Raw genomic sequence first — 14,868 nt, 5'->3', positions numbered from 1 at the left:
TCAATAAACAGTGAGAAGCCATGATTTAAAGGCATGAGTATCCTAGGTGCTGGTCACAGCACCTATCCCTTCGCACTCTCAATTGTCCATGGTGTCAGAGCTCAGGGCCATTTCCTGCACCAGAGGCCCAAGTACTCTGAAAAAGATGCACCCAAGAGGAGTTGGGTGTCACAGCTGTGCCCACAGCAGCCCCTTCATGCCAATCTTCTGGTTTCTCCTCTAGCCAGGCCTAACTCTGAATCACCATCCCAACATCCAAGTACCTTCGTGAAGTTCCAGCGCTGGATGAAGTGACGCGCCACATCCCGAGCCGCCTTCCCGTGCACTGCGGATGCAATGTCGTGCCAGGGCATCCGGGGAGTGGAGTACCTGTCGATGAAATCTGCCCAGGTGCATCGGGCAAGGCTGAGTCACTAAGTTCTGTGCTGAGGACAGAGGCACCTGACCCCCGCTGTGATACACAGAGGACATACGTGTTCATCTCGGTTTGGGTAGAACACCTTTACTGTTGAAGATACAACGTTGAGGAACACAGGCTCCTGTGCACCTCCCCCAAATTGCTTCCATTTCACTTAGTACTACATAGTCCCCAGACAGGGTGAGATGAAGTCAGTATGCACTCTCTAAAGCCACACACTTGACATTCTAATTTCCTTTTTCTTCCTGTTGAAATAACGGCAGGCTACGCGTGTGCACTGCCATCTCTACCTCCCCCTAGAAGCAACAGCACCTTGGCAGTCTCAACATAAGCCACTCTGATGCTGGAACACGGGGAGGATAAGAAGCAACAATGATCAAAGGAAGGCTACCACCTCTTGAGGAATTACAGATTATCACCCAGAATATCCCTATAGGAAACCTGGAGATGTCACAGTTAACTCTACTTTATATTCTTTCTCCAATGTAGTTACAAGAAAAAGTCCTTACGTGTACAACTAAATCCCATCTCCACAACTGAACCCAGTTTCCATCAGTAATACAAACCAAACAAAGCAAAGCCAAAGGTGTTCAGATCATGAGCATGCATATTTGTTGAGATGCTCCAAGTAAAAGACCACAATCTCACGGGCACCACGCTGGCACGATACTCACCAGCGAAAGGTTTATCGAGCTGGACCCAGTCTTTGAAGACAAAGTTGCAGTAGTCCTTCCCGTGCCAGAATCTCGTTTCCCCATGTAGCTCGCCCACGCCTGTCTGCAAACTGCGGATGGAGCCAGCGTCTGTGAATGCAGCAAGACCCACCCAGAGATGAGTTCAGGTGAGCCCCAGAGAGCAAGGCTCACCTCTATTAAACTCCTAAAAATTTCTAACCCTTTCTTCCTAAGATCATGACTAGAGGACCAACTGTCTACCCAAGAGGAAGATGAGGGCAGACAGTTTCCCAACCCTCCTAAGGCTGTGCTTAGTGAGCAGCTGGGGCTATGAGCAGGCTTGTCGAGAGGCAGTGAGAGGCAGCACAGTCAGGCACTGAGCAGCTCACCTTCCAGGGCCCCGACACAGCCGATCACTGGATTCACTGAGACCACGAGGGCCCAGCAGAACCAGGGGATGGTAGAGACCACGAGTCAGCCAGACAGTCCTGCCAGCTCTGCCCTCAACCAAAAGGGTGCACGCCTAACATGAAAGTCTCGTCTTTGTGTCTCAAAAGCCAAGTGACACTGGGCTTCACTTTTCAGGTCAGAAATCTCTTATGTGTAGAAGGAAGAATGTGGCCTCAGTGACAGCCAAGATCTTCTGTCCTCTAACACTCTATATTCCTAAAATCGTAAATAGCATCCATAAAAAAATACACAGACAGAAGCTTATCATATAGGCATGAAAGCGGCCATCTACTGTAGCACTTCACAGAGACATCTGCTGGGGCCATTTATTTGAGGGTAGATACTTAAGAGTGAAATAGTTTGTAAGCCCAGAGGAGATGTCCAGCACCAAGACAATGAAGCAGGAAGCCTAGCAGATTCACAAATCACAAAGGCAGCATGTGGCACAGAACAGGCACTTAACAAATCCACGCTGGATGCAAAAGTATTTGGTGAATGAGTAGGTGGTGCTGCTTGCAACCGCCTATAGGAAGACAGGACTGGCCTCCCTACCCCCCCACCCACCACAGTCCTGGTATTGCCTCTGTAAAATACAAAAACTCCTTGCTTAGCAGCCTTTTAGCAGCACCTACTGCCTACAAGGGGTTCAAGTCTCAAGGGCTTAGTATGTACCAAAGTCTCTTCCCAGATTGGCATCAACCTTTCCTTCTAGTCCTTCTTTTCCCCTACCCCCCACCCTTAATACCACATTTTTCCACATATTTTGACAGATGTGGCTGCCCTGCCTCTGTGCTGCTGGCACACTGTTCATTCTGCTTAGAATGCTCTTCTCTCTCTCTTGGCCTATCTCCCAACCACACTGCAAAGAGCCACATTAGCTGTCACCTGCCCCAGAGAGAACTCCCAGATACCAGGGACAATCAGTCATTCCATCAGCAACTGTATCCCTCAACAGCTCTGAGGCTGTCATGTGATGAGATAAGGAAGTCTCCCTCACCAGTCTACAAAGCGTGGAGAGGGAGCAGTGTCTCCCGCACTGCCCGCTGTAACTCCTGGCATCTAGGAGGCAGTCAGCAAATATTTGCAGAACAAATGCTTTTATGCAATCACTACACACAAAGCTAATATTTATCTCGACTTAAATTATTAACCATCCAAAGGTTATTTGAAATTATCTATAAAAATAAAATTGCTTTGGGCCTGCATTGTGGCACAGCAGGTTAGGCTGCTACCTGGGATGTGGGCTCCCAGAACAGAGTGCTGATTTGGGTGCTGGCTACTCTGCTTCCAATTCAGCCTCCAATCCAGGCTCCCGCTAACGGGCCTGGGAAGGCAGTAGAACATGGTCCAAGTGCTTGGGCCCCTGCCACTCATGTGGGGAACCAGAATGGAGTTCCTGGCTCTTGGCTTCATCCTGGCCCAGATCTGGCTGTTGCACCCATTTGGGAAGTGAACCACAGCAAGGAAGATCTCTCTCTCTTTATTTCTCTCTCTCTCTTTCTCCTTCCCTCCCTCACCCCCTTCCCCTTCTCTGTCACTCTGCTTTCAAATAAACACTTTTTTCAAAAAAATAAAGAAAAATGGCTTTAAAGTACCAATCATGAAAACTAAATGACTGCAAAAATGGTTTTCTATTGACTTCTCTCAGTGAATTATTTTCTTGCTGTTAAGACTAAAAGCCAAAGTATTGTTAGGTCTGTTTGTTCCCTCTTTAGGCTGTTAAGATTAAGCACTGCACTTTTTAAAAGAAAAAAGAAGAACAAAGAATGAGATAAATACTGGACCAAACTTTTTAAAAAATCATATATACCTATATTACCTGTTTTCATCAATTGAGAAAATTCTGAGCTAAGGCTCTACAGAAATATACATACTCATTTAAAACTTTGCTTCCACCTAACAAGGGAAACAAAACAAAGCATATTCCCAGTGTCAGAAAATTATCTCGGTACTAACTGAATCCAACTTGTTCATTATTCAAATTTACATTTTTAGCCATGGCTTAAACAACTCCACATAAGTCAAGGGCCTCCTCAGAACTAAAGGACCCCAATGCCTAAGAGTTCCTGCATCACTGCTCAGAACTCAGGAGCACCCGTGAGCAGGTGGACAGGACTCACTCCTGGCATCAGCAATGGGGCTACCATTGACCTGCACCTGGCTCTCTCTTCACCTGTTTGTGCTGTTAGGGCAGAAGACCTGGCTCTGGGTAATGCAGAAAGAAGGGCTTATCTAGCTCGCAATTCTGGTGGCTGGGAGGTTCAAACAGCATGGTGCCAGAGTCCAGTGCGGCTCCCCTTGGTTGTGTCACGACATGTGGAGGAGCAGAAGAGGCACACACATGGGGTGGCCTCGCTTTAACGCAATCCGGCCTCAAGAGAGCTAATCCACTCCCGTGAGATCCGACGCACTCCTGTGAGACAGCATTAATCCATTCCCGATGGTGGGGCCCATGAGCTAAGCATCTTTCACCAGGCCCCATCTTGTAAAAGCCCCAGCAGCAACACCCCACACCAGAACCTAAGTTCTGCACCTGAGCCTCGGGGGGACAAACCACATCCAAACCACGGCGTTCCCAAGTGATTCACAGCCGCTCAGCCATGCCTTCGGCCACAGGTGTGTCAGCCGATTTCCCACACCCTTGTCGGTGGCCCAGATTCTGACTGCTAGAGACGAGGACAAGGCTGCCGCCCTGCTCCCTGCCTCTTCCTCCTCTGAGTTCCAGCCCCATTCCCCATTTCTCCAGTGGGCCTTCTCTACCTTCTGTCCTGGCTTCTCTTTACTAACAGTTTCCCCCAACTTTCCCGTCTTTTGCTTTATCATTCCTAAATGTACAAGCGTAGACCTGTCTTCTTTCTTGACATCTTTTACCTAAAATTGCTATCACCCCCCATAAGAAGTTCTACCTTGAGGATTTCCTGTGTGTAGTTACTCAAGCTCCAGCCTGTCAATCACCTATGGCTCCTCCCTTCTCCATCCACCTCCCACACCACTTCCTGCATCCTAATGAGATTCTGATTCTTCTTTTGGAAAATGTTTTTCCCATGCACTCCACTCTTGGGCCTTCTAGCACTTCCAAGCCAGAGCCCTGTGTCTGTCTCCAGCAAAACCTCTGTAAAACTTCACTCTTAAACCACTCTTCTGCAGTGGAGCTCCCCAACACCGAATGGATGAGGAGCAAAGTGTCGGCCTGACTTTCCAGGGCCACCACCAATTGGTACAGACATATCCCACCTGCCCAATCCACACAAATCAACACATGCTTGCCACAGTTCCAAAACACCCAAAGCTCTGAAAATCCACAATTTTTTCCCTTGGTCATTTATTAACAAAACCTGACGTGCACCAACAAGAGGTTATTCATTATCATTATTGATCCATCTCAAGGGTCTGCTAATACTCCAGGCATTTCCTGGGCACTGCTTGGAGAACACCATAGTACATGGTGCTGCTGTTATATTACCTGTCTCAAAACCAGAATCTCTGATCTCTAAAGCAACTGACCCCAAGGGCTTTTTAAAATAAGAGCTTGCATATTTCTGAGATGTCTTTCTTTCTCCCTTCTTAGTCTACCTAATGAATCTCCACCTACATTTCAGGCAAGTTCCAATGCAGGTCCTCAATGGATTTCAAAACTCTTCAGATGGGGGGACTGTGAGGTTGTGGATCCCTATTACATGTGTGGAAAAGGCTTCACTGATGCCTCTTGAAGCAACGGTATCTTACTTTGATGAACTGTTAAGATACTACGCTTATAAAACATTTAAAAATGATGCCCACCTGTGAGATAAAAAACCTCTGACAAAATGGCTCTTATCCATACATGGCATCCCTGAGAACAAAGTTTTAAGACAACTCAACTTACTACTCATTATCCCTTAAGACTAGATATTCAAATTTGAAAAATATTTCTCAACTAAATTGCAAAAATGATTTCTCCCCTCACTAATTATTTAATACATCTTACAAGGGTAAGATCAGCAGATAGTTGCTGAATATAAAAGAGGTGAATTTCAAACCTTTCTAAGTAGACAGTATGAAGCAATGCAATGTTAATTGGAAATTCTCCCTTTTATGAAGCAATTCTGAAAGAACAAAATTCTTTTGGAAGAATGAAGACTACAGAAATACACCCTGGTTACTACTGCCAGCCACATTTTAAGATGAAGCAAGGGTAATGAAGTTTCTCTATGTGGCCAAGCCAGTTAAGCCGAGGCCTACAGTGTTGACATCCCATATCGATGCTCTTTCTAGTCCCGGCTGCTTCACTTCCAATCCAGCTCCCTGCTAAGGCACCTGGGAAATCAGTGGAAGATGGCCAGAGTGCTTGGGCTCCTACAACCACATGGGAGACTAGGAAGAAGCTCTGGGCTCCTGGCTTTGGATGGGCCCACCTCCAGCCATTGTGGCCATTTGGGGAATGAACCAATGGATGGAATTGCGCGCGCTCTCGCTCTCTCTCTCTCTCTCTCAAATAAATAAAATCTAAAAAACAATTTTTTTACATCCATGGTGGTCTTGTATGAACCCTGCACACTGATTTCTGTGCAACTCCAGGAAGGTTTATTAAGAGCCCAGTTCAACACAGCCTGTTCCACTCGAGTGACACTGACTCCAGAGAAGCTAACCTGCTTCACATTCTCAGGAAAATTAAGTCATTAACTCAAGCCAATATTCAGTTTTACATTTCTAGTGGAGAGACACTCCATGCTGAACTGGGGTTTCAAGTCCTATAAGAAATGAATTAAAGTCAACACATGATTCAAGTCTAGAATTGTGCTCTTTACACGTCTTTCATTATTATTAACACAATCTTACTTTTTGTCTTTGGAATTCACAAGTAACTCTGATAGACAAAACAGATACAAGTATTTTGTTCTGGTTGAAGCAGGTACCAACAGAAGTAGGAGAGACCTGGGGTCACCTTCTCGGTGTCCTTGCAGAGCCCTTGAGAAACTCGAGGGTCCACAGAAACATTTGGAAAGTTCTGCTCTAAAAGGACTCAATTATCCTTTGGCTTTTCTTGTTAATGTTTCCCATATCAAAAATTAAATTTGTATTTATGTTACCATAAAAACACTAAAACGTTAGGAAAACAGTACCAACAAAGTGGAAAAGGAAGAAGTCCCTCAAGTTCCCTCTTCCGAGCAAAGCTAACATTATATTGTCCTTTGTCAGCCTGGTCCAGGGGCCTGCTTTGACAAGTGGCAATCAGCCCCAACTCCTGCTCTTCCTTTGCTGCTCCCATGGCCTTCCCAGTGTGGCACCAAAGACTTGGAGCCCTGCACCTGTCATATCTCATACCCACTGCATTGTCAAGAGCTGGGAATTCTACTCTCAGATATATTCGGTTGGTCATTCTCTGTCACCCGAGTCTGCTCTGAAGAATGAGTCTGTAAGAACCAAGCCAGAACTCATCTGTCCTCTCCTTGGGACCATCAGATGAGTTCCTATCTCATGCAGGGCAGGATTCTTAACAAGCAGTCTGCAAGAGCTCCCACAATCTCCTCCCCACCCCCACACCTCTGACTCTGCTCCATCATGGGCCTGGGCCTGCAGCTCCCACCATCACAGCACATTCTCGGAGCCCACCCTACCTCACGGTCTCGTCCTTGGGGATTCCTCCTCCAGGCAGACAGTCTTTATGCTCATTATTATCTTCCTTCTGATTCAGTTGAAAATTTACCTCATTAGAGAAGCACCCTCTGACCTCCCTCTCTGGGGTCTCCACAAGGTCATGGAAAGTGTGCATTATCAAAGAAACTGCACAGCTTTCATTTTTTTTTTTGCACCAACATAAACTCATCTTTTAATTCCATTTTCCCTGAACATTCTGCAATACCCTTCCCTATAAAATAGTAAACCTTCCCCCTCTCTGCCTCTGCCTTTATTCTGCTCCACTGTTCTCCATGGTAACCCTCACCAGCTGACTGGTGTTTGATGACCTATTTGTACAGACAATTCTCATCCTTTCCCCTAACTACTCAACTGCATTTCATCTGTTATATTCACTACTAGTATCTAGAATGGCGATTGGCATAATTGAAGAGATCAGTAAATATTTAGTTAATTAAATGAAAAAAAAATCTCTATTTGCTTCATTGTCCTTACAGTTTTTAGTGGTTGCTCAATTCCAACAAAGGGAAGAAAAATTAATTGTGTTCTTCTGCACTTATATTCTTTGATGTTTATGCTGTTCATCTTCATTCTTTCTTTCTCTGTCTCTCTCAATAAACAATGCTGCACTAGACATGCATCCAGTGTATCAGTGAAGGACTGTGAATATGTGTCAAGATACTTTCCATCAATAACCAGGAAACCAAACACATCCCAGTGTCCTCAGATCATCACCATGGCTGTCTCCCCCTCAGCCTGAGTTACTCACTGTAGTCAGCAGCTGACTCAAACCTTCTCTGCTCTCAGTCCTATTGTAAGCAACACTAATACTCCATCAAAATTCAGACACCCCAACCTCATGATTTGGCAACCTCATTCTTCCATATCATTTTAAACTTCCAACCTAAAAGAGCAAAGCCACACATTGTAATACAAGGCACTACCTGGCCTTGTTTCCAACTCTTTACCTTTAAAATCTGCTGCAGAACACACCTCCAGCCTGGCCCTGTGGATTCCTAGAGGCCTTCTGGTTCCCAGGACTTTGAAGTTCTTTCAAGTACAGGAATTACTAGGAGTTGTCCTTGAATCTACTTATGTATCAAATACTAACTGCTTGCTAAATAAATGTCTTTCTATATAAGTTCTTTACCATTTCAAATGTATATTAATCTTATTATAATTTTTAAAATTCAAATGTTATTGAATACTTATGTTGGAGCTTTAGTTCATTATATAGACAATTAATTCATTAAGCAAAGAATCAAACTAAAACAGCTTACACAGAAGGAAGAATACTGGGCACCATAGCTCAAGTCCGGCTTCATTTACCAGGTTTGTAAGCTATAAGCTACCCCACCTGGAAGCTGGACTCTAACTCCCTCATCTCCTAAACAGCACACAAGAGCCTTGGCCTTAGAACTAGGGCTACAAAGATCACGCTGTAATAACCTGCATTTCTGCCAAATCACAAATCTGAATCATGAGCACTAGGCAGCAATAAAGTGGATTTATTGGGCCATTTGCTTATCATTTGCAATCCTGAGTTTTTTCATTTCTAAAAAGAAGGCAACAATATTACTACCAAGCACAGCAAGTACTCAAGGCAGTGACAGACAGAATGTGCATCCAACAAAGGCTAGCCTATGGTTTTTACTATTGTTATTTATTACAATGACTACTTATTCCCATATATGACCACTTACCAAATCCTTCTTCATTCCCACTACCATAATTTAGGCCCTGATGAATTAATTCTTGAGCCACCAGTTTCATTTTACAGAAGGGTACCAAATTACAGTTTCTAAAAATTCACAAATAGAGCACGAGACTTCCAATCAAAGGCCTTCAAGATTCTGAACTATGTTGGGAGTCTAGATGTGCCCATGAATATCTTCCTAGTCTTATATCAAAAACTGCACCCTAGCTGACCGATGTGTTTTCTAATATTTAAAAGCAGGCGTGCTTTTCCAATCAAGCACTTCGGCTCAGCTTAACGTCCTTCAGTTGCCAAGTCTTGCTATCCTCACCTACTCCAAACAAACTATCGCCCGATCTAACTCCAACATCTCTCCTCAGTCTTTCTGGATCATCACAGAGGGAGTTCTCCCACCTTCCACAGAACTTCTACAATGCTACAGCAGTGCATGTGCCACGCATTGCATCCCTTTTGGGTATGTTTTACCTCTGCTGCTGCCGAACAGGTCCTTAGGACGCAGGGGTCTTGGGAACTACTCAACATCTCGCACAGAGCAGGCCCTCTGCAACACATGTGGTCCAAATACGGGCAAACAGGAAGCCAGCATGGAAACACACTTACTATGCCCATGCAGCAGACGATGCAACAAAAGCTGAAGCTTCGGAGGCTCTGCCACTCACGTGTCACTTACCAATGTCAGGTCTAGTGAGTCCCTGCTCAGACTCACTGGACGGGCGAAAGAGTTTCAAGTGGGGTTTTAAACCATGGATTAAATTCTGATGGCTTCTATAGTGATTAAAATAACCTGGAGAAAGTTGAAAGTTCTTTTTTACACAGAAATATATATACGTCTGTGGTTTTCTGAACTGGAAAGCAAGTCTGATCATTTTTAAAACTAGGCAGGGCTATAAAATCAGTCATAAGATACAGTCCACAGAAAATTGCAGGGCTTTATGTCATATTTGGAAAGAACAGTAAATTTGTAAGATGTAGAAAATCTGATGTTTGATGATATAAGCTTGGCATATTCCTGAAGGGGAAGAGAAATGAAATTTCTTCTAAGAAAAGTTTATGAAGTACATGTAAGACCTTTCTTTTTCGTTTATGGCTCTGGCATACTTTAGAAACTCTTAGTCATTCTGTTACTGTAAGAAGCATGAATTGTGATTGCTATAACTACTTGGTAGGAATAAAACAATAAATCTATTCTACAGTGGGGTAAACAAAGACGTGCAATGGCATGATACAGAATAAGATGATACAGAGACCTTTCAGCATTGCTCGTTTTATCCTGTTATCGAAGACAGGTTTTAAGAAGAGGTATGTATGACGAGCTGTGAACTGAACAGGATAAACACGAGCACAGACCATGACTTACTGGAGGCACTGTCAATACTGCTGATGCTGTCGGTGTTGTGCAGGTGGTGCCTGTGGAGCTGCTTATAGAGGGTAAATTTGGAGAACCTCCTTGGCTTTCCTATTCCTTTTAATTTTGAATCCACATCATCAAAACTCTTCCGGATGGGCAGATTTTTATTGGATTGATTTTTATCTTCGAGACTTAAAGACTCCATAGACCCTGTTGTTGCAACCTGAGGAAATTATTAAAAAAAAAAAAAAAGACACTGCATAAGATGTGATGCAACACAGTCCTTGACTTTGGCGGGTGCTGAGGTACAAGGGTTACGCATGCTGCAGGTGTGGGAGGAGACACATGATAACTCGGAGGTCGGTCGCAGGGCAGTGCAGATTTCTGGGAGCTGTTTAAACACTATCAAGGGCACACCATAGGGCTCTTCTTTCAGGAGGCCAAACTCTTGAAATTTCACTCCAATTAACTATCTTATCTTAAATGCCAGCCACTCTGTGAGCTAGATTCACCATGGAGCTGCTGAACTTCTCCCTCTGATAAACGTTAAATAAGCAATGTTTCTTCCGTCAATCATTTTCCCTGTTCCCTATTCATTAAATTGCTATTTCCTAGAAAGTCAGCAACACATCTAGCACTAAATAAAATGAAGCCCTTCAAAATTTTTAGTTTAGTGTCTTGATATTTTGTAGCCATTCCACTGAAGTAGCAAGCAGACAGGTAAACATATCTCCACAGCTCTTGATTTGAAAAGTACTTTGAGAAGTTATTAACTTCCTGCTCCAACAGAATTCTCTCTAAATGAAGGTTTCAAGTGCCTTTGCAGCTACTTTTTTATTATTATTTTAGTTTTTTATTTATTTGTTTGAAAAGCAGAGCTACAGAGTGGGGAGGGGAGAGAGAGAAAGAGAAAGAGACAGAGAGAGAGAGAGAGAGAGAGAGAGAGAGAGAGAGAGATTTTCCATCTGCTGGTTCACTCCCCAAATTAACTGAACGGCTAGGGCTGGGCCAGGCCTGACAGAAACCTAGAAGTCAATCCAGTTCCCTCTGTGGATGGCAGTGGCCCACGCGCTTGAGCCATCTCCTGTTGATTTCCCAGGAACATTAGCAGGGAGCTGGATTGGAAGTGGAACAGCTAGGACCTGACCTGGCACCCACATGGGATGCTGGATTGCAGACAGCAGATTAACCACTGCCGGCCCCTGCAGCTACTTTTAATAAAGCTTCTTACTCTGACTGAACCTTCATCTGTATTGTCACAGAGTCTTGTTTAGGAATTTTTTTCCCCACAAATAGAAAGTCTTTAAGTGGGAACATGGGAGCTGGGTATGAGGCAGCAAACACTGTGTTGAAGCTTTACTCTTCACACAAGGGAGGAAACAGACTGAGGGAGGTCAGCTGGGGAGGCTGGGATCTGAAACCAGCTCTGTCCTCTAGCTCCCCAAGGAGAAGCCACCTGCCGCTCAATCTACCTGCTCCCCTATCCACAAATCCTGCTCACTTCAGTTCCACAGAGGTGGTATGCATGCACTCACCGTGAGGGAACCCAGAGACGGCCCTGAGGTGACACGCTTCACGCTGCCCACGTCCGTCAGCCTGTGCTCATTGTCATCCCACCTGCCATAGGCCAGGTCAATCCCACCCACGAAAGCCACTGACTGGTCGATGATGACGAGTTTCTCGTGATGAGCCCACAGATAGACGGTGGACGACACGTGATCCGGGTGCCGCATCACCTAGAGACCGGAAGAAATCCTCAGTTAGTGTGTTTTATAAAATGTCCTTCACGTCATATTAAGTCAAGTCTGCTTTCTCCCTGGAAAGCATATTTAATAATTCAAATATCAAAATCTATTATCTGTATATTCCCCCCCACCCCGTGCCCACTAAAATCTCTCAAACTCCTAATTGCATTCTCCACGTGTATCAAAGGAAGACTCCTATCTACTTTCTATGCACGCCTACTGTGGTAGAGATATTCCCAAGGTCAGAAAGAAAAAAGAAAAAAGAAACCCTGGGAATGGAATGTGGTCATTATCCGCTTGCCTATGAATGCTTCAACTGTAGTTATTATCTGCTTCTATGTAACCATTTAGGATTGTGCTTGCTAAACAGAGCAAGGGTGTTAATCCTTGCCAAAGAGCACAGAACTCATCAGTATGTGTGTGAGAAAAACATCAGTAACTATGTACACATGCCCAGGATTGTATCGATTCCTGTGGCCGCAATGTAACATTAGAATATTCAATCAAATGCATTCATGTAGCCATATAAGGGAAATAAAGAGGCTAAAACATACATAAGGAAATACCCCTCTTTGTGAGGGCTCAGTCTTTCTAAACAGGAATCCAACTGAGCCTTATGCAGGCATAATAAAAGACTGCTTCCTGGCCTTGGTGTCTCCTCTCTGCTCACAAATCTGCTACCCTAAGCCCAGGTCCCAAATTCATGGTAGCTTCTATTGATGTAGGCAGGCATACAAGATAAAACTGATCAGGTCAGTGAGCTGGAAGACCACACCTTCACCACACCCTAGTGTGATCTCATGTCCCTACCTGGCCATACCTGTGCACCCACCGGCCAATCAGATTAATTAACCTCCCCCCTTTGAAAGTAGATTAAAGGCCTGCAACATGGTGGGCCCAGCCTTTTCTTTTTTTGGCCTTTTGCCAGCGTGGGCCTGCGCTGCCCTGCGCCTCCAGGATGCTTGGCCTCTGGGCCACCTGCCACATTCTTCCTGGCTTACATGCTCCTCCACGTGGCTGGCTCCTGGTACTCAGTATGAACCCAGATTTCCCTCTCTCTTTTAGATAGGGCCCTCACTCTCCTATGCATTTCTCTCACTGAATAAGAAGCTTGAAACTTATCATGCTGCTTCGTTCATTTATGCCAGCATTCAGAATTCTTCTCTGAATATTAGGCAAGAACCCACACAGGCTTATTCACATTGGGAATTTATTAATAAACACATGGTGCTACTGTATGGCATCCCACATTCCAATATCACTATGACTATATAATTGATAAAAGCTCAGTGTGATAGCTGGTTCCCTTTTCTGTCTACAAGGATTATGTTACATTTTTTCTAACTTCAAAATAACCACCATCTGTCTCTGGAAAACTAATAGGTTATATTTGGCAGCTATTGAGTTGGAATGCTAAGTATATGGATATAAACAGAGAGATATGAAAGGTATTTTGAGAAGTGAGTGACCCCATGCTTTCAACCAGAATTCCATAAATGATCCAAGTCTGACCTATCCTGTTTTCACGTGCCTAAGAAGAAACGTTCCCAAAACTTTGGCAATTACTTTTCATTGTGGTAAAATATACATAACATAAAACTTCACATCATAACCATTTTTAAGTGCACAGTCCAGTGACAACAGGGTGACGAGTTAGGGAGTCTTTCCCCCTCTTCAACTTCTGGAAAACTTTGAGAAAGACTGATATAAGTTCTTCCTTTAATGTTCAGTAGAGGGGCCGGCACTGTGGCTCAGCGGGTTAACGCCCTGGCTTGAAGTGCCGGCATTCCATACGGGCACCAGTTCCAGTCCCGGCTGCTCCACTTCCCATCCAGCTCCCTGCTATGACCTGGGAAAGCAGTAGAGGATGGCCCGAGTCCTTGGGCCCCTGCACCCATGTGGGAGACACACAGGAGGCTCCCGGCTCCTGGCTTCAGATTGGCGCAGCTCCAGCCTTTGCAGCCAATTGGGGAATGAACCAGTGGATGGAAGACCTCTTTCTTTCTCTGCCTCTCCTCTCTCTCTGTGTAACTCTGACTTTCAAATAAATAAATCTTTTATATTTAAAAAAAATGTTCAGTAGAATCTACCGGTGAAATCATCACATGTAGGACTTTTCTTTTTCTGGGAGGTTTTCGATAACTGATCAATTTCCTCACTAGTTATACCTATGAAGGTTTTACATTTTTTTCACGGTTTAGTCTTGCTAGGTTTTGTGTTTCCAGGGAATTTGTCAACTTTATCTAGGTAATACAATTTGTTGATTACAGTTGTTCACAGTAAGCCTTTTGTTTCTGTAAATTTTGCAGTGATGTCCCATTTTCTTTTCTGTAAAACTTGGCTCTTCTCTCCTTTTTCTTAGTCCATCTAGCTAAAGGTTTGTCAACTTTGTTGATCTTTTCAAAGAACGAACTTTTAGGTTCACTGATTTTTTAAAATTGTTTTTCCATTTTGTTTGTTTCTGCTCTCATCTTATTTTCCTCCCTTCTGTTAGCTTTGGGTTTTGTTTGTTCTTTTCTAGTTCCTCAAGTTGTAAAGTTAGGCTGCTCTTTTGAAATCTTTCTTCTTTCTTAATGAAGCATGTATAGCTATAAAGTCTTCCCTTTGCACTGCTTTTGCTGTGTTTCATAATTTTTGGTATTTTGCTTTGTTTTCATTTGTCTCTAAGTGTTTTCTATTTCCCTGGTGATTTCTTCTTTGAGCCATTGCTTGTTCAACAGTTTGCTATTTAATTTCCACAAATTTGAGATTTTCCAGTTGTCCTTCTGTTATTGGTTTCTAACCTCTTCCTGTTGTGGTTGGAAAGATATTTATATGATATCTACCATCTAAAATCTATTACGACTTAATTGTAGCCTAATAGATGGCCTCTCCTGGAAAATATCCCATTGGCACTTGAG

At 44.0% G+C, this 14,868-nt stretch overlaps 1 protein-coding gene across 7 annotated transcripts in view; it reads right to left on the bottom strand.

The window, feature by feature from the left end:
- Window positions 1-14,868, bottom strand: part of PLD1 (phospholipase D1) — a 192,046-nt gene that overhangs the window by 85,216 nt on the left and 91,962 nt on the right. For 4 of the 7 annotated variants that reach the window (XM_070072512.2, XM_089330937.1, XM_089330935.1 and 1 more), the window contains 5 exons: window positions 11,759-11,959; window positions 10,233-10,446; window positions 9,546-9,659; window positions 1,093-1,221; window positions 264-382 (listed from right to left, as the gene is read on the bottom strand). In XM_070072512.2, coding sequence (XP_069928613.2) covers window positions 264-382; window positions 1,093-1,221; window positions 9,546-9,659; window positions 10,233-10,446; window positions 11,759-11,959 — 777 coding nt within the window. Of the gene's footprint in view, window positions 1-263; window positions 452-1,092; window positions 1,222-9,545; window positions 9,660-10,232; window positions 10,447-11,758; window positions 11,960-14,868 lie in introns of all 7 variants that reach the window. The other 3 variants (XM_070072514.2, XM_089330936.1, XR_016232554.1) reach the window with 2 other exon arrangements.

This window comes from Oryctolagus cuniculus, chromosome 4 (genome assembly GCF_051225735.1).
Source record: "Oryctolagus cuniculus isolate XC-2025 breed Fujian yellow rabbit chromosome 4, ASM5122573v1, whole genome shotgun sequence".
Classification (NCBI taxonomy): domain Eukaryota; kingdom Metazoa; phylum Chordata; class Mammalia; order Lagomorpha; family Leporidae; genus Oryctolagus; species Oryctolagus cuniculus.
The sequence above is the reverse complement of the archived record's forward strand: the minus strand, read 5'-3'. Positions and strand labels throughout refer to the sequence as shown.